This window comes from Nerophis lumbriciformis, linkage group LG03, assembly GCF_033978685.3.
Source record: "Nerophis lumbriciformis linkage group LG03, RoL_Nlum_v2.1, whole genome shotgun sequence".
NCBI classification, from domain to species: domain Eukaryota; kingdom Metazoa; phylum Chordata; class Actinopteri; order Syngnathiformes; family Syngnathidae; genus Nerophis; species Nerophis lumbriciformis.
Genome location: NC_084550.2, coordinates 68,032,626 through 68,055,391, shown reverse-complemented (window position 1 = coordinate 68,055,391; position 22,766 = coordinate 68,032,626). Strand labels below are relative to the sequence as shown.

At 38.3% G+C, this 22,766-nt stretch overlaps 1 protein-coding gene across 1 annotated transcript in view; it reads right to left on the bottom strand.

Annotated features, from left to right (window-relative positions):
* Positions 1 to 19,870, bottom strand: part of LOC133589006 (ras-related protein Rab-3A-like) — a 34,427-nt gene extending 14,557 nt beyond the window's left edge. Inside the window, exons 1-3 of the mRNA XM_061941674.1 lie at positions 19,759 to 19,870; positions 8,826 to 9,050; positions 3,772 to 3,890 (exon numbers count right to left, since the gene is read on the bottom strand). Of these exons, the coding sequence (XP_061797658.1) occupies positions 3,772 to 3,890; positions 8,826 to 9,050 (344 nt within the window). The 5' untranslated portion in view covers positions 19,759 to 19,870. The remainder of the gene's footprint in view (positions 1 to 3,771; positions 3,891 to 8,825; positions 9,051 to 19,758) is intronic.
* Between the last annotated feature and the right edge of the window lie 2,896 nt (positions 19,871 to 22,766).

The window sequence follows — 22,766 nt, the reverse complement described above, 5'->3', positions numbered from 1 at the left end:
AAGTAGTTCCTTTCCTTCTCCATACTCTTCTCTTTCCATCATTCTGGTACAAGTTGATCTTGGTCTCATCTGTCCATAAGATGTTGTTCCAGAACTGCACAGGCTCTTTTACAAGTTTCTTGGCAAACTCTAATCTGGCCTGCCTGTTTTTGAGGCTCACCAATGGTTTACACCTTGTGATGAAACCTCTGTATTTCCTCTGGAGAAGTCTTCTCTTAATTGTCGACTTGGACACAGATACACCTACGTCCTGGAGAGTGTTCTTGATCTGGCCAACTGTTGTGAAGAGGTTTTTCTTGACAAGGGAAAGGATTCGTCTGTCATCCAACACACTTGTTTTCCGTGGTCTTCCAGGTCTTTTGGTGTTGCTGAGCTCACCAGTGCGTTCTCTCTTTTTAAGAATGTACCAAACAGTTGATTTGGCCACACCTCATGTTTTTGCTATCTCTCTGATGGCTTTGTTTTGATTTTTCAGCCTAATGATGGCTTGCTTCACTGATAGTGACAGCTCTTTGGACTTCATATTGAGAGATGACCTCCCCAGATTCTAAATGAATATACCACACTTGAAATGAACTCTATGCCTTTTATCTGCTCTTTGTAAATGAAATAACAAGGGAATAACACACACCTGGCCATGGAACAGCTGAGTAGCCAATTGTCCAATTACTTTTGGTCCCTTAAAAGGTGGAAGGCACATATAAAATGTGTTGTAATTCCTACACCGTTCACCTGATTTGGATGTAAATACCCTCAAATTAAAGCTCAAAGTCTGCACTTAAAGCACATTTTGATTGTTTCATTACAAATCTATTGTGGTGTTGTAAAGAGCTGGAATACTGAAAATTGTGTCAATGTCCAAATATTTATGGACCTAACTGTATATACCTGTATATATATATATATATATCACTGTTTCCAACACATCATTTATTTGTGGCGGCCCACCACGAAAGAATTACGTCCGCCACAAATAGATTGTTCGGCTTTTGACTCGCTCGACCGCTCATAAAAGCAATGAGACTCTGTCTGTGAATGTAGCTTGTAGTTACAATTCCGGTGCAGTAGGTGGCGGTAGCCTACTATGCATTGTAACTCCGCCAATATCACTTAATTCACCTGGTGGGCCAGAAGAAGAAGAAGAAGACGACGACGACAAAGTAAGAGAAGAACGGACCGACCGGATCAAAATACGAGGGTAAGACGTCTTGGCAAACAAGTTCAAAAGTGGTCCGAACCTGGGCAGTGTGCAGCACCGACTAGGATTTTCTTAATTTTTATTTTCGGGATTTGAATGCATTTATTTTGAAAGGACAGCTGGAGAGAGACGGGGGAGGGGGGAGAGAGGGTGAGAGGGGGGATTGACGCGGAGCAAAGCGACTGTTAGGTGGGATCGAACTGGGTCGCCGCAGCGGGTGCTCTAACAGGTGAGATAGGTTATAGCTGCAACGCTCGAGGCTCGTCATATATTCAACGTTAATCCGCGATTTCACCGAGCGTTTCACTGACGGTGAGCAGCCTGTCGCTGCTTCATTAACACCGCCGCTGTTTGACTCGGGGGCCAGGGCAGGCGCACGCAGTAACAGTCACCTGTTACCATACCGACGAGCTAACGTGTCCAGGTTATAACCCTGTTGTCAATAAACACACGTGGAGACGGTTCTTCAGATACTGCATTAATACTGAAGCTAAATTGTCCATTGTCCACTGCAGCATGCAGTGGACAATGCAATGCAATGAAAAGAATAAAATCTGAGCCAACCAGCTGTTAAAATGTTGTCCAGGTTTATGTTTTGGCCATTTAAGGGGAACATTATCACAATTTCAGAAGGGTTAAAACCATTAAAAATCAGTTCCCAGTGGCTTATTATATTTTTCGAAGTTTTTTTTCAAAATTTTACCCATCACGCAATATCCCTAAAAAAAGCTTCAAAGTGCCTGATTTTAACCATCGTTATAAACACCTGTCCATTTTCCTGTGACGTCACATAGTGAAGCCAACACAAACAAACATGGTGGAAAGAACAGCAAACTATAGCGACATTAGCTCGGATTCAGACTCGGATTTCAGCGGCTTAAGCGATTCAACAGATTACGCATGTATTGAAACGGATGGTTGTAGTGTGGAGGCAGGTAGCGAAAACGAAATTGAAGAAGAAACTGAAGCTATTGAGCCATATCGGTTTGAACCGTATGCAAGCGAAACCGACGAAAACGACACGACAGCCAGCGACACGGGAGAAAGCGAGGACGAATTCGGCGATCGCCTTCTAACCAACGATTGGTATGTGTTTGTTTGGCATTAAAGGAAACTAACAACTATGAACTAGGTTTACAGCATATGAAATACATTTGGCAACAACATGCACTTTGAGAGTGCAGACAGCCCAGTTTTCATCAATTAATATATTCTGTAGACATACCCTCATCCGCTCTCTTTTCCTGGGGGTCTGGCGGCAGATTTCTTTGACTTTATCGTTGGAAATGCATCTGCTTTGAGTGTCGCAGGATATCCACACATTCTTGCCATCTCTGTCGTAGCATAGCTTTCGTCGGTAAAGTGTGCGGAACAAACGTCCAATTTCTTGCCACTTTCGCATCTTTGGGCCACTGGTGCAACTTGAATCCGTCCCTGTTCGTGTTGCTACACCCTCCGACAACACACCGACGAGGCATGTTGTCTCCAAGGTACGGAAAACAGTCGAAAAAACGGAAAATAACAGAGCTGATTTGACTCGGTGTTTGAGAAAATGGCGGATTGCAACGTGACGTCATCGCTCCGAGAGCGAATAATGGAAAGGCGTTTAATTTGCCAAAATTCACCCATTTAGAGTTCTGAAATCGGTTAAAAAAATATATGGTCTTTTTTCTGCAACATCAAGGTATATATTGACGCTTACATAGGTCTGGTGATAATGTTCCCCCTTAAGGAAACGAATTGTTAAGCAGAATCAAAAGTGGAATCGGAACCGGAAACATCTTATCAATTCCCATCCTAACTGTACTTCTGGCTGGATGCCAAACTACATTTTCTTACCTTGTACTTGTGCATGCCTAATGACAAGACATTTAAATCTAATGCATTTCCCTACAATTTTAATGGAAGCTGTGTTGTGTGAAAACGGCGACTGCACCTTGTTGACTCCATCCATCCATTTTCTACCGCTTATTCCCTTCGGGGTCGCTGGAGCCTATCTCAGCTACAATCGGGCAGAAGGCGGGGTACACCCTGGACAAGTCGCCACCTCATCGCAGAGCCAACACAGATAGACAGACAACATTCACACTCACATTCACACACTAGGGTCAATTTAATGTTGCCAATCAACCTATCTCAACACTTAAAATAATAAACGCTTATCATTGGTTTAAAATGTAACCCTTTGAGATGCAAAAGAAGAGCTGTACCGCAAATAAACCAGGTAACCAAAATAGTAGAACCAGAAACAGGGTATGATGCACTACAGTTCTAGATGACTGCATGTTTTTAATGCAGGTGTACCACGTTGTCAATACGACCAGACAGGTTCCCAACGGAGTACTCAAACGTTAACCAACTTACTCTGGCCTGGTTCCATGATAGAGTATTTGATATTGACAAGAGTATTTACATAGTAATATCAGCCAGGCTACCAGCAATCAAGCATTAGATTACTGAAGTAAAGCGGTTTGTGTGAGTGCCGGTGGCTACAACGTAGAAAGGTGGTGTTGAGCAACACAAGGGAAGAAGAGACGTGTTGTGCAATGCTTTCCGACTAAGTGTCGCCATACCAGTCTTGCACAGCGTTAAAGGACTCCTCGTTGGTGATGTCATACATGAGGATGAAGCCCATGGCTCCTCTGTAATAAGCTGTGGTGATGGTCCTGTAGCGCTCCTGGCCAGCTGTGTCCTGCAAACAACACAAGTAAATAACATTTTTTTGTTTTTCCCCACCAGCACACAGGAGGAAGACAAGTTCTTTGTGATTATGTAATGGCACACACAAAAAACATACAGTTTAAATAAAAAATTTAATCTCTCTCTTTTTGAAGAACACTTCATGGGAAACTTATCAAGGAGCTGTTTGTAATATCAGTGCTAAATATTATTAACTTATCACTTTCCTCTGGCACTGTTCCCCTTGCATTCAAAAAAGAGGTATTCATCCTCTGCTCAAAAGACCGAACCTTGATCCTGACCTCATGGTAAACTACCCACCTTCCCTTTATCTCGAAAATCCTCGAAGAAAATTGTAGCACAGCAGCTAAATGAACACTTAGTGTCTAACAATCTCTGTGAATCGTTTCAGTCCGATTTCAGGGCAAATCACTTTACGGTTACAGCCCTCGCAAAAATAACTAATGATATATATATGTGTTATCCATGTTGCTGCTACTTGATCTTAGCGCTCCTTTCGATACCGTTGATCATAACATACCATTAGAACGCATCAAAACACGTATTGGTATGTCAGACTTAGCCTTTTCTTGGTTTAACTCCTACCTTACTGACAGAATGCAGTGAGTCTCCCATAACAACGTGACCTCGGAGTATGTTAAGGTAACGTGCCGCATCTACATCCAGCACCTACATGCTGCTGCTAGGTGACATCGTAGGCCGATACAGTGTTAGCTTTCACTGTTATGCTGATAACAGCCAACTTTACATGCCCCTAAAGCTGACCAACACACCAGATTGGAGTCACCTGCAGGCGTGTCTAAATGAAATCAAACAATAGATGTCCAGCAACTTTTTGCATCTTAACGGTAAAAAAACGAAAATGTTGATTATCGGTCCTTCTAGACACCGACAACTATTTAATAATACCACCTTAACATTTGACAACCAAACAACTACAGACTTATTTAATAATACCACCTTAACATTTGACAACAAAACAACTATAGACTTATTCAATAATACCACCTTAACATTTGACAACAAAACAACTATAGACTTATTCAATAATACCACCTTAACATTTGACAACAAAACAACTATAGACTTATTCAATAATACCACCTTAACATTTGACAACAAAACAACTATAGACTTATTCAATAATACCACCTTAACATTTGACAACAAAACAACTATAGACTTATTCAATAATACCACCTTAACATTTGACAACAAAACAACGATAGACTTATTCAATAATACCACCTTAACATTTGACAACAAAACAATTATACACTTATTCAATAATACCAACATAACATTTGACAACCAAACAACTACAGACTTGTTTAATAATACCACATTAACATTTGACAACAAAACAACTATAGACTTATCCAATAATACCACCTTAACATTTGACAACAAAACAATTATACACTTATTCAATAATACCACCTTAACATTTGACAACAAAACAACTACAGACTTATTCAATAATACCACCTTAACATTTTACAACAAAACAATTATACACTTATTCAATGATACCACCATAACATTTGACAACCAAACAACTACAGACTTATTTAATACTACCACCTTAACATTTGACAACAAAACAACTATAGACTTATTCAATAATACCACCTTAACATTTGACAACAAAACAATTATACACTTATTCAATAATATCACCTTAACATTTGACAACCAAACAACTACAGACTAATTTAATAATACCACCTTAACATTTGACAACCAAACAACTACAGACTTATTTAATAATACCACCTTAACATTTGACAACAAAACAACTATAGACTTATTCAATAATACCACCTTAACATTTGACAACAAAACAATTATACACTTATTCAATAATACCACCTTAACATTTGACAACAAAACAACTACAGACTTATCCAATAATACCACCTTAACCTTAGACAACAAAACAATTATACACTTCTTCAATAACATCACCATAACATTTGACAACCAAACAACTACAGACTTATTCAATAATACCACCTTAACATTTGACAACCAAACAACTACAGACTTATTTAATAATACCACCTTAACATTTGACAACAAAACAACTATAGACTTATTCAATAATACCACCTTAACATTTGACAACAAAACAATTATACACTTATTCAATAATATCACCTTAACATTTGACAACCAAACAACTACAGACTTTTTTAATAATACCACCTTAACATTTGACAACCAAACAACTACAGACTTATTTAATAATACCACCTTAACATTTGACAACAAAACAACTATAGACTTATTCAATAATACCACCTTAACATTTGACAACAAAACAATTATACACTTATTCAATAATACCACCTTAACATTTGACAACAAAACAACTACAGACTTATCCAATAATACCACCTTAACCTTAGACAACAAAACAATTATACACTTCTTCAATAATACCACCATAACATTTGACAACCAAACAATTACACAAAGCGACTCGGTAAATAATCTGGGTAAAGAATCTGGGTATTATCTTCCACCCAACTCTCTCGTTTGAGTCACACATTAAGAGTGTTACTAAAACGGCCTTCTTTCATCTTCGTAATATCGCTAAAATTCGTCCCATTTTGTCCACAAGCGACGCTGAGATCATTATTCATGCGTTTGTTATGTCTCGTCTCGATTACTGTAACGTATTATTTTGGGGTCTCCCTATGTCTAGCATTAAAAGATTACAGTTGCTATATGTATATACATATATATGTACAGTATATAGGTATATACAGTATAGGTATGTATATATAAAGGTGTATATACAGTACACACCTATACTGTATATACATTTGTATACCTATATGTTTATACTGTATATATATATATATATATATATATATATATATATATAAATATATGTATATACTGGCTCACCTGCACTGGCTTCCTGTGCACTTAAGATGCGACTTTAAGGTTTTACTACTTACGTATAAAATATTAAACTGTCTAGCTCCATCCTATCTTGCTGATTGTATTGTACCATTTCCTTGCCCTGATGTGCGATCTGAGCCGAGAATGTCATTGTGGCTTGTGCAGCCCTTTGAGACATTTTGATTAAGGGCTATATAAGTCAACTGTGATTAGGGATGTCCCGATCCAGGTTTTTGCACTTCCGATCCGATACCGATATCGTTTTTGCATTTCCGATCCGATACCGATACTGACCGATACCGATACTGACCGATACTGGCCTATCCGAGCATGTATTAAAGTTTAAAGTTATTTAGCCTACTTAGTTGTCAGAATCATGTTGAAAAGGGTTTTAGTACTCTTGATAACAACTAGCCAGCTGAATAAGGGGAGTTTGAATAATACACAATGGTTGGAAACAAGAAACTGACATGTTTATTCAAGGATAAACACAAAATAGACAAAATTATACATGACAAACAGAAATGGCATCATTGAACTAGGGCTGGGCGATATGGCCTTTTTTTAATATTGCGATATTTTAAGGCCATATTGCGATACACAATATATATCTCGATATTTTGCCTTAGCCTTGAATGAACACTTGATGCATATAATCACAGCAGTATGATGATTCTATGTGTTTTGATTGATTGATTGAGACTTTTATTAGTAGGTTGCACAGTGAAGTACATATTCCGTACAATTGACCACTAAATGGTAACACCCCAATAAGTTTTTCAACTTGTTTAAGTTGGGGGTCCACTTAAATTGATTCATGATACAGATATATACTATCAGATATATACTATCATCATAATACAGTCATCACACAAGATAATCACATTTAATTATTTACATTATTTATAATCCAGGGTGTGGAGGGAGGCGCCGGATGTAAGTGTCAAAAAGACAGCCAAAAGAGTTTGATATGAGAATAAATCTAAAGTTAAAATATAGGGTAGAAATGCACCCATTTGCAGGAAATGTAGTCTTGATTTTCAACATTTTCTTTCAAGGCTTGCATGTCTACATTAAAACATTCTTCTTCATACTGCATTAATATATGCTACTTTTAAACTTTCATGCAGAGAAGAAAATCACAACTAAAAAAATCACAAATTTTTTCATACGGTGTTGATGTGGAAATTTTTGCCTCGGCATTTTGATGGTGTGGACGTGTGGCACCGAATGGAGATACGCGTCTCGACAGACGTCACAATATTTGAACAATGATGACGAAAAATGTTTTCTCTGTCGTGTCCGTGTGTCGAAAATTGTTATGCGTTTATTTTTTTATTTGATTTTGTGCGTGGCATAGATTTGCTATGCGCAGAGGACGCTTAAACAGTGCGCAATTGCACAGGCGAGCACCTTAGAGGGAGCGTTGCTCGCACGGCTGCGCTAGCATCACAGCTAACGTTAGCCATGCTGCTACCTCTCTGCTCGGGGAGGACGTGTACGTATGTGACGTATGACGTGACAGTATGTGACGTGTGTAAGAAGGTGCGCTTGCTGTCTGTGAGAGGGAGACACAGGAAAGAGTGAGAAGAGCATGTCGTGTAATGCCAGAGCAGCTAAAAGCAACTGCGTGAGAATTCACAGACCTGTGGATGTGTTGAAGGTGTGCTGGAAAATGCGTAACGGAAATTAGGGAGCAGCAGAAAAGTGGAATGTATTATTTAAATCGGTGCGTTGGAAAACACGGACCGGAGTTTTTTAAAAAACTGGATCTGGATCGGCATTTTCCCATGCCTTGCCGATACGCAATTTTTGGCAAATATCGGCAGCCGATCCGATCCAAATATCGGATCGGGACATCCCTAACTGTGATTGATTGATTGATGTCACAGGCTAAGTGGTAATATTGTCATTTTAAGCATACTTCAAGGTTGTAAGAGATGGGAGAGGTACGCTAGCCCCGCCCCTTACGCCCACAGAAATAAACAATTAAAATGTGTTGACCTCCCCTCACCCAGATCTGCAGCTTTATCCTCTTGTCGTTCCTGTAGATGGTCTTCACCTTGAAGTCGATACCAACCGTGCTGACGAATGCCGGCGTGAAGGAGTCGTCTGCATAGCGGAAGAGGAAGGATGTCTTCCCGACGCTGCTGTTGCCGATGATGAGGATTTTAAACATGTAGTCGAAGTTCTGGTCCGAGGACTCCTTTTGTCCATAGGTGGCATTTGCAGACGCCATCTAGCCAGGGAAAAAGATCACATAGTGATGGGTAACGAGGGAGTGGCTTGAGAAAACAGTACAGTCTTGTGTACAAAGGGTGGATCACTAAAAATGATACACCAGGGACGTGCCCAATATGTTTTATTGGCAAACATTCATATACAATTGACACGGATGCAGGCCACATCTTTCTTCATGGAATATCCAATTGCATCAAAATGGCTAATTGTTAACAATTGAAGTAAGTTTGAGTTAAATTTGAGATGAGATGGGAGCTGATGTGCCACTGTGAGAGCCGTTCCGGGAATATTCAAAGTTGGAAACTTTCCATGGGAATTAATGGGAAATTCATGGGAATAAACATTGAATGCAACATGCTCGATCTTGCAGCATGATTATTAGATAAAACAACCTGATTTAATGCAAATTCAGTTGAATTTCCACCCTGCACTGTGCATTCCTCCATCACATGTGCAGTGCATTCTTCCATCACATGCACAGATAATTCCCAGCATGCTTCACACTACAGCAGGGCTACTGAGGCCACACTAGTATTTGAGCCCAAGGACTGGTAAGTTTTGATGATATTACTGGGGTAAATATATTTAAAGTATGGTATTTAAGTTTAATAGAGTTGTAATTGTAATTGTTCCTGTACTTGTTAAATGATTTTGGGGCCGATATCTCTAGTTAGCTAGGTTTATGTACCACCACAGTCTCATAATGAACCGAAAATATTTCTCCGTTAGCCGTGATGCTAATTTTGTCTATGTTAAATCCCATTCATTTATGCTAACAACGTTAGCGATCCGAATTGACCTTTTTTGTGATCTGTAAAGTTCAACTAGCAAATACTGAATCAAAAGGTGTAGTTTCCTCTATCTTCTGTTCTGCTAGCTCAGGGGTCGGCAACCCGCGGCTCCGGAGCCCCATGTGGCTCTTTGATCACCCTGATGCGGCTCAGCTGCATGCTTGGCTCAGCTGCATGCTTGCCGACCCTCCCGATTTTCCCGAGAGATTTCCGGAGCCTCTCGCGGAAAACTCCCGGGATTAATATTCTCCGATTTTCACCCTAAAAACAATAATATAGGCGTGCCATGATGGTGCAGCATTTAGCGCCCTTTACAATCTGTACAAACATTGTGCCAGGCTAGTCTTTTGTTGTATGCATCTTTTACTTGCAAACGTAAGTGACAGCAAGGCATACTTGGTCAACAGCCACACAGGTTACACTGACGGTGGCCATATAAAACAACTTTAAGACTCTTACTAATAATGCGCCACACTTTGAACCAAAACCAAACAAGAATGAGAAACACATTTCGGGAGAACATCTGCACTGTAACACAACATAAACACAACAGAACAAATACCCAGAATCCCATGCAGCCCTAACTCTTCCAGGCTACATTATACACCCCCGCTACCAAACCCCGCCCACCTCAACCGACGCACAGGGGGGGGGGGGTTGGTGGTAGCGGGGGGGTGTATATTGCAGCGTCCCGGAAGAATTTGTGCTGCAAGGGGTTCTGGGTATTTGTTCTGTTGTGTTTATGTTGTGTTACGGTGCGGATGTTCTCCCGAAATGTGTTTGTCATTCTTGTTTGGTGTGGGTTCACAGTGTGGCGCATATTTGTAACAGTGTTAAAGTTGTTTATACGGCCACCCTCAGTGTGACCTGTATGGCTGTTGATCAAGTATGCCTTGCATTCACTTATGTGTGTGTAAAAGCCGCATATGTTATGTGGCTGGGCCGGTACGCTGTTTGTATGGAGGAAAAGCGGACGTGACGACAGGATATAGAGGACGCTGAAGGCACGCCCCCAATATTGTTGTCCGGGTGGAAGTCGGGAGAAATTCGGGAGAATGGTTGCCCCGGGAGATTTTCGGGAGGGGCACTGAAATTCGGGAGTCTCCCGGGAAAATCGGGAGGGTTGGCAAGTATGATCTAAACACAGCAGTGCGCTCTTAAACGCACGCCGGTAAGCGAGGGAAAATGACGTTAAACCAATCGCTCGGTTTCGTTTACTCCGAGGGGAAATATCCGCAGCAAAGTCCGTGTCGTTAGTCCGCCATGATTATCAAGCCAAATGACGCAAGGGCGCAGGCGCCTGACTTCCTGTTGCCTAAAATGCATTAATAAATGACGGCTTTTCCGTAATAAAAAAATTAGATGGTATTACTAACCGTCTGGAATTTTATTGCTAATTATCATTATACCGTTTACTGTTACATACCTTGTTCATTAACAAGTAAAAAGTCAAGGGCGGTCACGGCATGTTCTTGCCGCCGATGTTGATCAATTTTTTTAGGGCGTTACGGGAAATGACGAGGACGGTCACGGCAGTTGTTGCAGTCAAATTCGAGCCCTTGCTATTGGTATCGACCGATCTTTCTCATGGATGACCATATCCGAATCGGCGGCATAAATCGAAACCTGATCGTAAGATCCCTAAATACACTGGCTAAAGTCTCCTATCACACCATCTTACTCCTACTATCTCCTCACATCTCTGAAGGATGTCTGCCTCATTGTGCAGAAGAATAGCATCACTAGAGGCGAGAGGGAAGCACGGCTGTTTACACCAACAAATTGTAGTTGCCATGACACCCTGGTGCTTTCCACACTGCTCGTCTCTGATGGAGGACATGCTCATCAAATTAGGCAGCAAATGGCAGTCCGCCATGACATGCTTCGCGAGGAAGTCTCTAGTCTTTACAAACACGTAATGAATGTGAAATGTGATACGGGTTGTAGTAACACAACACAGACAATATCATTTAGCCACATGAGGAGCAACATGCAAGGAAAACTCTTGAGTATTACGCTGTGCTGCCATTGCAAACTACAATAAGCTGAATATTGACCATTTGATTCATATTCTTTAGATTCAACTACATCGATCTGCACTTGGCTAGTTTGCCTTCCGAAAGATAAGTATTAGGGATGTCCGATATTTGCCAAAAAATGCGTATCGGCAAGGCATGGGAAAATGCCGATCCAGATCCAGTTTAAAAAAAAACTCCGCTCTGTGTTTTCCAACGCACCAATTTAAATAATACATTCCACTTTTCTGCTGCTCCGTAATTTCCGTTCCGCATTTTCCAGCACACCTTCAACACATCCACAGGTCTGTGGAATCTCACGCAGTTGCTTTTAGCTGCTGGCATTACACGACAGGCTCTTCTCACTCTTTCCTGTGTCTCCCTCTCACAGACAGCGAGCGCACCTTCTTACACACGTCACATACTGTCACGTCATACGTCATATACATATACGTCCTCCCCGAGCAGAGAGGTAGCAGCACGGCTAACGTTAGCTGTGATGCTAGCGCAGCCGCTAAGGTGCGCGCCTGCTCAAACGTCCTCTGCGCACGGCAAATCTATGCCACGCACAAAATCAAATCAAAAAATAAGCGCATAACAATTTTCAACACACGGACACGACAGAAAAAACGTTTTCATCATCATTGTTCAAATATTGTAATGTCTGTCGAGACGCTTATCTCCGTTCGGTGCCACACGTCCACACCATCAAAATGCTGAGGCAAAAATTTCCACATCAACACCGTCTGAAAAAATTTGTGATCTATTTAGTTGTGATTTCCTTCTCTGCCTGAAAGTTTAAAAGTAGCATATATTAATGCAGTATGAAGAAGAATGTTTTAATGTAGACATGCAAGCCTTGAAAGAAAATTTTGAAAATCAATACTACATTTCCTGCAAATGGGTGCATTTCTACCCTATATTTTAACTTTAGATTTATTCTCATATCAAACTCTTTTGGCTGTCTTTTTGACACTTACATCCGGCGCCCCCCTCCACACCCTGGATTATAAATAATGTAAATAATTCAATGTGATTATCTTGTGTGATGACTGTATTATGATGATAGTATATATCTGATAGTATATATCTGTATCATGAATCAATTTAAGTGGACCCCGACTTAAACAAGTTGAAAAACTTATTGGGGTGTTACCATTTAGTGGTCAATTGTACGGAATATGTACTTCACTGTGCAACCTACTAATAAAAGTCTCAATCAATCAATCAAAACACATAGAATCATCATACTGCTGTGATTATATGCATCAAGTGTTCATTCAAGGCTAAGGCAAAATATCGAGATATATATCGTGTATCGCAATATGGTCTTAAAATATCGCAATATTAAAAAAAGGCCATATCGCCCAGCCCTAGATCAATGATGCCATTTCTGTTTGTCATGTATAATTTTGTCTATTTTGTGTTTATCCTTGAATAAACAGGTCAGTTTCTTGTTACCAACCATTGTGTATTATTCAAACTCCCCTAATTCAGCTGGCTAGTTGTTATCAAGAGTACTAAAACCCTTTTCAACATGATTCTGACAACTAAGTAGGCTAAATAACTTTAAACTTTAATACATGCTCGGATAGGTCAGTATCGGTATCGGTCGGTGTCGGTATCGGATTGGAAGTGCAAAAACAATATCGGTATCGGATCGGAAGTGCAAAAACCTGGATTGGGACATCCCTACTTTATATGAAGTTCAGCACTTTTAATGACGAGGACGTACAAATTTAGTCTGAACTCAATAACTAAACTAGGGTTGTACGGTACTAGTAAAGTACCGCGATACTAATGAATCATATTCGGTACTATACCGCCTCTAAAAAGTACACCCCGTCCCCCCCCCTTTTTTTTGGCGGTGCGTAGTCGTCACGTCGTGACATTGCGTTTTACGAGCAGAGAAGCATGTTCGGCAGCGCACAATCACAGAGTACTTACAAGCAGACACTGTGTAGAAAGAAAAGGGAGGAGACAAACACAACGCCTCCATTGAGAAGAGTCAGGTGAAGCCCAGACTAGAGTTGTACGGTATACCGGTATAACTATTATATATATACTAATGAATCATATTCGGTACTATACCACCTCGAAAAAGTACCAGTCCACACCCCCCCCTCCCCAATGCTGGTCATTGCTCGTTTACAAGCAGAGGAGCATGTTCGGCAGCACGCGCACACTGAGTACTTACAAGCAGACACAGTGTGTAGACAGAAAAAGGAGAATGAACGCATTTTGGCCTAAAAACTAACAATAAAGGTGAAGTTATAACACTGAAACGCCCTCAGGAAGAGGTGCTTTAAGACATGGCTAGCTAGCTAGCGACTAACATCCATCCGCAGTGTTTTAGCTACTTCTAAATCACTAATCCTCGCCTCCATGGCGACAAATAAAGTAAGTTTCTTACAAGTATCATTATCACTGCAGGATGAGGAATAGCTAAACATGCTTCACTACACACGTCAAAATGTAAACAAACGGCAAGTACCAAGTACAGGAGCGTAGCTAGTCGATACTACTATGATTACATCGATATTTTTGGCATCACAACATCTTCTTTCGTTTGAAAAAAAAAATGTATATCATGTTTATAAACTCAGTAAATACGTCCCTGGACACATGAGGACTTTGAATATGACCAATGTATGATCCTGTAACTACTTGGTATCAAATCGATACCTAAATGTGTGGTATCATCCAAAACTAATGTAAAGTATCAAAGAAGAGAAGAATAAGTGATTATTAGATTTTGACAGAAGTGTGGATAGAACATGTTGAAAGAAAATAAGCAGATATTAACAGTAAATGAACAATTAATACTTTTTTACAGCTTGTCCTTAATAATGTGTACAAAATAATAGGTGTATAAATGACACAATATGTTACTGCATATGTCAGCAGACTAATTAGGAGTCTTTGTTTGTTTACTTACTACTAAAAAACAAGTTGTCTAGTATGTTCACTATTTTATTTAAGGACAAACTTGCAATAATAAACATATGTTTCATGTACTCTAAGATTTTTGGTTCGAATAAAGCTAATAATGAAAATTTTTGTGGTCCCCTTTATTTAGAAAAGTATCTAAATAATTTTGGTACCGGTCCCAAAATATTGGTATCGGGACAACACTAATCTGGACACATGAGGACTTTGAATATGACCAATGTATGATACTGTCACTATTTGGTATCGGATTGATACCTAAATGTGTGGTATCATCCAAAACTAATGTAAAGTATCAAAGAAGAGAAGAATAAGTGATTATTACATTTTAACAGAAGTGTAGATAGAACACGTTGAAAGAAAATAAGCAGATATTAACAGTAAATGAACAATTAATACTTTTTTACAGCTTGTCCTTAATAATGTGTACAAAATAATAGGTGTATAAATGACACAATATGTTACTGCATACGTCAGCAGACTAATTAGGAGTCTTTGTTTGTTTACTTACTACTAAAAGACAAGTTGTCTAGTATGTTCACTATTTTATTTAAGGACTAAATTGCAATAATAAACATATGTTTCATGTACACTAAGATTTTTTTGTTAAAATAAAGCCAATAATGACATTTTTTGTGGTCCCCTTTATTTAGAAAAGTATCGAAATACATTTAGGTACTGGTACCAGAATATTGGTATCGGGACAACACTAATCTGGATACACGAGGACTCTGAATATGACCAATGTATGATACTGTCACTACTTGGTATCGAATCGATACCTAAATGTGTGGTATCATCCAAAACTAATGTAAAGTATCAAAGAAGAGAAGAATTAGTGATTATTACATTTTAACAGAAGTGTAGATAGAACATGTTAAAAGAGAAAGTAAGCAGATATTAACAGTAAATGAACAAGTAGATTAATAATAACATTTTTACAGCTTGTCCTTAATAATGTTGACAAAATAATAGGTGTATAAATGACACAATATGTTACTGCAGACTAATTAGGAGTCTTTGTTTGTTTACTTACTACTAAAAGACAAGTTTTCTAGTATGTTCACTATTTTATTTAAGGACTAAATTGCAATAATAAACATATGTTTCATGTACACTAAGATTTTTTTGTTAAAATAAAGCCAATAATGACATTTTTTGTGGTCCCCTTTATTTAGAAAAGTATCGAAATAATTTTGGTACTGGTCCCAAAATATTGGTATCGGGACAACACTAATCTGGATACATGAGGACTTTGAATATGACCAATGTATGATACTGTCACTACTTGGTATCAAATCGATACCTAAATGTGTGGTATCATCCAAAACTTATGTAAAGTATCAAAGAAGAAAAGAATAAGTGATTATTACATTTTAACAGAAGTGTAGATAGAAGATGTTGAAAGAAAATAAGCAGATATTAACAGTAAATGAACAATTAATACTTTTTTACAGCTTGTCCTTAATAATGTTGACAAAATAATAGGTGTATAAATGACACAATATGTTACTGCATATGTCAGCAGACTAATTAGGAGTCTTTGTTTGTTTACTTACTACTAAAAGACAAGTTGTCTAGTATGTTCACTATTTTATTTAAGGACTAAATCACAATAATAAACATATGTTTCATGTACACTAAGATTTTTTGTTCAAATAAAGCCAATAATGACATTTTTTGTGGTTCCCTTTATTTAGAAAAGTATCTAAATAATTTTGGTACCGGTCCCAAAATATTGGTATCGGGACAACACTAATCTGGATACATGAGGACTTTGAATATGACCAATGTATGATACTGTAACTACTTGGTATCGGATTGATACCTAAATGTGTGGTATCATCCAAATCTAATGTAAAGTATCAAAGAAGAGAAGAATAAGTGATTATTACATTTTAACAGAAGTGTGGATAGAACATGTTGAAAGAAAATAAGCATATATTAACAGTAAATGAACAATTAATACTTTTTTACAGCTTGTCCTTAATAATGTTGACAAAATAATAAGTAGATAAATGACACAATATGTTACTGCATACGTCAGCAAACTAATTAGGAGTCTTTGTTTGTTTACTTACTACTAAAAGACAAGTTGTCTAGTATGTTCACTATTTTATTTAAGGACAAACTTGCAATAATAAACATATGTTTCATGTACCCTAAGATTTTTGGTTCGGATAAAGCTAATAATGAAAATTTTTGTGGTCCCCTTTATTTAGAAAAGTATCTAAATAATTTTGGTACCGGTCCCAAAATATTGGTATCGGCACAACACTAATCTGGACACATGAGGACTTTGACTATGACCAATGTATGATACTGTAACTACTTGGTATCGGATTGATACCTAAATGTGTGGTATCATCCAAATCTAATGTAAAGTATCAAAGAAGAGAAGAATAAGTGATTATTACATTTTGACAGAAGTGTGGATAGAACATGTTGAAAGAAAATAAGCAGATATTAACAGTAAATGAACAATTAATACTTTTTTACAGCTTGTCCTTAATAATATGTACAAAATAATAGGTGTATAAATGACACAATATGTTACTGCATACGCCAGCAGACTAATTAGGAGTCTTTGTTTGTTTACTTACTACTAAAAGACAAGTTGTCTAGTATGTTCACTATTTTATTTAAGGACTAAATTGCAATAATAAACATATGTTTCATGTACACTAAGATTTTTTTGTTAAAATAAAGCCAATAATGACATTTTTTGTGGTCCCCTTTATTTAGAAAAGTATCGAAATAATTTTGGTACTGGTCCCAAAATATTGGTATCGGGACAACACTAATCTGGATACATGAGGACTTTGAATATGACCAATGTATGATACTGTCACTACTTGGTATCAAATCGATACCTAAATGTGTGGTATCATCCAAAACTTATGTAAAGTATCAAAGAAGAAAAGAATAAGTGATTATTACATTTTAACAGAAGTGTAGATAGAAGATGTTGAAAGAAAATAAGCAGATATTAACAGTAAATGAACAATTAATACTTTTTTACAGCTTGTCCTTAATAATGTTGACAAAATAATAGGTGTATAAATGACACAATATGTTACTGCATATGTCAGCAGACTAATTAGGAGTCTTTGTTTGTTTACTTACTACTAAAAGACAAGTTGTCTAGTATGTTCACTATTTTATTTAAGGACTAAATTGCAATAATAAACATATGTTTCATGTACCCTAAGATTTTTTTGTTAAAATAAAGCCAATAATGGAATTTTTTTAGGTCCCCTTTATTTAGAAAAGTATCGGAATACATTTAGGTACTGGTACCAGAATATTGGTATCGGGACAACACTAATCTGGATACACGAGGACTTTGAATATGACCAATGTATGATACTGTAACTACTTGGTATCGGATCGATACCTAAATGTGTGGTATCATCCAAAACTAATGTAAAGTATCAAAGAAGAGAAGAATAAGTGATTATTACATTTTGACAGAAGTGTGGATAGAACATGTTAAAAGAGAAAGTAAGCAGATATTAACAGTAAATGAACAAGTAGTTTAAGCAGATATTAACAGTAAATGAACAAGTAGTTTTATAATCCATTTTTACAGCTTGTCCTTCATAATGTGTACAAAATAATAGGTGTGTAAATGACACAATATGTTACTGCATATGTCAGCAGACTAATTAAGAGTCTTTGTTTGTTTACTTACTACTAAAAGACAAGTTGTCTAGTATGTTCACTATTTTATTTAAGGACTAAATTGCAATAATAAACATATGTTTCATGTACCCTAAGATTTTTTGTTCAAATAAAGCCAATAATGCCATTTTTTGTGGTCCCCTTTATTTAGAAAAGTACCGAAAAGTATCTAAATAATTTTGGTACCGGTCCCAAAATATTGGTATCGGGACAACACTAATCTGGAGACATGAGGACTTTGAATATGACCACTACTTGGTATTGGATTGATACCTACATTTGTGGCATCATCTAAAACTAATGTAAAGTATCAAAGAAGAGAAGAATAAGTGATTATTACATTTTAACAGAAGTGTAGATAGAACATGTTGAAACAGAAAATTAGCAGATATTAACAGTAGATGAACAAGTAGATTAATAATAAATGTTTACAGCTTGTCCTTAATAATGTAGACAAAACAATAAGTAGATAAATGACACAATATGTTACTGCATACGTCAGCAGACTAATTAGGAGTCTTTGTTTGTTTACTTACTACTAAAAGACAAGTTGTCTAGTATGTTCACTATTTTATTTAAGGACAAACTTGCAATAATAAACATATGTTTAATGTACCCTAAGATTTTTTTTGTTAAAATAAAGCCAATAGTGCAATTTTTTTTAGGTCCCTTTTATTTAGAAAAGTATCGATATACATTTAGGTACTGGTACCAGAATATTGGTATGGGGACAACACTAATCCCTAATGTCAACCAGAAGACAGCATTCTTTCTCGTGTTGAATATGAAGATGTGCACTTATATCATGTCAGAGTTATTGAGATCCTAACAATAATGAGAGTAGTCCGGCTCAGAAGTAGCAGCATGCAGGGCTTAGCGGGCTAAGCAGCAGATCAACTGGGTGCAGACAAGCCGGGCTGGGCTCGCCACACATGGGCCACCATATGGTCGACAAGACCCCCTTAAGTCCCCCATTTCACCGGTCAGCATAGCAAACGTGTTCATTTATACGGCAGGAATACAACAAATAAAACATGGAGTCAATAAAGAGGATTATATAGCAAATAATCCGCCGCATCGTCGCTATTTATCAGTTAGCAACCAAGCATCCTAGCTATGTCAAATGAAGGTTACTCTTCCTTATTTACGGCGACATTTTCACTCTGAACTGAGGAACTTTTAAATCGGTGTCAGCCGACAGTGTTAAATGGAGGGGAAAAGGCAAGGCGGTGACGCGTGAGCGTGTAGTTTGTTTGTTTGTTTTTACCGTGAAATGATGCTTTTATCCTCGCCTTCGCTACAGCAGTTAGCCCGGAGCCCAGCTTTGCACCTGCAGTGGGGCGGGCGCTTCCTTGATTGACAGACCCGATCGAAGCGGTGATTGGTCCAGAAAAAAAAAAATGGCAAAGAATGATTGACACAAACATTGACGAATCACAGAGAAGACATTGCTTAATGCCCCTCCCTTGTTGTGGTGTGGTGCGTTTGGGAGCACACTTAAAAAAAAAAAAACATAACAGAATTGTTTTGATTATCATTATTTCTTGATTGTTTGTAAATGTTACATATCATAAATAAAGGTTTATAAAATGTTTAAAAATCTAAATTAAAAAAAAAATATTATAATTAAATAAATAAATAAACATAACAGAGAACAAAACAATGCAATAATATTTTTGTTTTTAATTAAATGACGTTTTAATTAACTCGATTTGATTTTTTAAAATATTTAAGAAAAAGCATATTTAACAATTTTTTATTTTTTTTTCCCTTGGCCTCAGTCTGGACCCCCTCTCCATGGGCCCAGGCTTAGACTGAATTTGTTGTTTCTGTCTCCCTTTGATTGATTGTTTGATTGAAACTTTTATTAGTAGATTGCACAGTTCAGTACATATTTACCATGAATTGATTAACGTGGACCCCGACTTAAACAAGTTGAAAAACTTATTGGGGTGTTACCATTTAGTGGTCAATTGTACGAAATATGTACTGTACTGTGCAATCTACTAATAAAAGTTTCAATCAATCAATCAATCAATCAAAGGGAGATAGAAACAACAAATTCAGTCTAAGCCTTGGGCCCCTGGAGAGGGGGTCCTGACTGAGGCCAAGGAAAATAAATAAAATAAAATAAATACAAAATTTGTTAAATATGCTTTTTCTTAAATATTTTTAAAAATCCAATCGAGTTAATTAAAACGTCATTTAATTAAAAACAGAAATATTATTGCATTGTTTTGTTCTCTGTTATGTTTATTTTATTTATTTATTTTATTAAAATATTTTTTTTATTTAGATTTTTAAACCTTTTATAAACCTTTATTTATGATATGTAACATTTACAAACAATCAAGAAATAATAATAATCAAAACAATTCTGTTATGTTTTTTTCAATTGACCACTCAATGGGTACACCCCAATAAGTTTTTCAACTTGTTTAAGTCGGGGTCCACGTTAATTAATTCATGGTAATATTCCCTGTAATATTTTTCTGCTCTTGAATGGGATTGTGCTGAAAATGTTCATTTCCCCCTCGGGGATTATTAAAGTATTTCTAATTCAGATTTTTTTTTTTGTCTTTTTTTTTTTTTTTTTAAACAAACATGAGTTGTGTAAAATAAATTCAATACATACAAGAAATGTGCTTCTAAGTCAGGTACCACAACAAACTTTGATTATTATTTTTTTTAAATGTTCATTTTATTTTTTTTATTCCTATTTTGAGCTGACATACACCAAATACACCAAAAATAATAAAAACCTATATTATTTATACAACAAATGGGATGATTTGTGATTGTTTTGGTGTATTTTGCAGCTAATGTCTGCGTGGTTAAAACTGATCTGTTAACATAAGAAGTGGAAACAAAAAAGGCAAGTTAAAATAGGAAGGGTGGTGGCATTATTTCATATTTTAAAATATATATAATATGCATCAAACAATATTTTTTTTGTAAATTTACAGTACATTACTGGATTATAATGGCAGTACTTTTACAGTAGCATTTACTATGAAACAACCGTTAATTGTAAAGGGTCCATCCATCCATCCATCCATCCATCCATCTTCTTCCGCTTATCCGAGGTCGGGTCGCGGGGGCAGCAGCCTAAGCAGGGAAGCCCAGACTTCCCTCTCCCCAGTCACTTCGTCCAGCTCTTCCTGTGGGACCCCGAGGCGTTCCCAGGCCAGCCGGGAGACATAGTCTTCCCAACGTGTCCTGGGTCTTCCCCGCGGCCTCCTACCGGTCGGACGTGCCCTAAACACCTCCCTAGGGAGGCGTTCGGGTGGCATCCTGACCAGATGCCCGAACCACCTCATCTGGCTCCTCTCGATGTGGAGGAGCAGCGGCTTTACTTTGAGCTCCCCCCGAATGACAGAGCTTCTCACCCTATCTCTAAGGGAGAGCCCCGCCACCCGGCGGAGGAAACTCATTTCGGCCGCTTGTACCCGTGATCTTGTCCTTTCGGTCATAACCCAAAGCTCATGACCATAGGTGAGGATGGGAACGTAGATCGACCGGTAAATTGAGAGCTTTGCCTTCCGACTCAGCTCCTTCTTCACCACAACGGATCGATACAGCGTCCGCATTACTGAAGACGCCGCACCGATCCGCCTGTCGATCTCACGATCCACTCTTCCCTCACTCGTGAACAAGACTCCGAGGTACTTGAACTCCTCCACTTGGGGCAGGGTCTCCTCCCCAACCCGGAGATGGCACTCCACCCTTTTCCGGGCGAGAACCATGGACTCGGACTTGGAGGTGCTGATTCTCATCCCAGTCGCTTCACACTCGGCTGCGAACCGATCCAGCGAGAGCTGAAGATCCTGGCCAGATGAAGCCATCAGGACCACATCATCTGCAAAAAGCAGAGACCTAATCCTGCAGCCACCAAACCAGATCCCCTCAACGCCTTGACTGCGCCTAGAAATTCTGTCCATAAAAGGTTATGAACAGAATCGGTGACAAAGGGCAGCCTTGGCGGAGTCCAACCCTCAATGGAAACGTGTCCGACTTACTGCCGGTAATGCGGACCAAGCTCTGATACTGATCATACAGGGAGCGGACTGCCACAATCAGACAGTCCGATACCCCATACTCTCTGAGCACTCCCCACAGGACTTCCCGAGGGACACGGTCGAATGCCTTCTCCAAGTCCACAAAACACATGTAGACTGGTTGGGCAAACTCTCATGCACCCTCAAGGACCCTGCCGAGAGTATAGAGCTGGTCCACAGTTCCACGACCAGGACGAAAACCACACTGTTCCTCCTG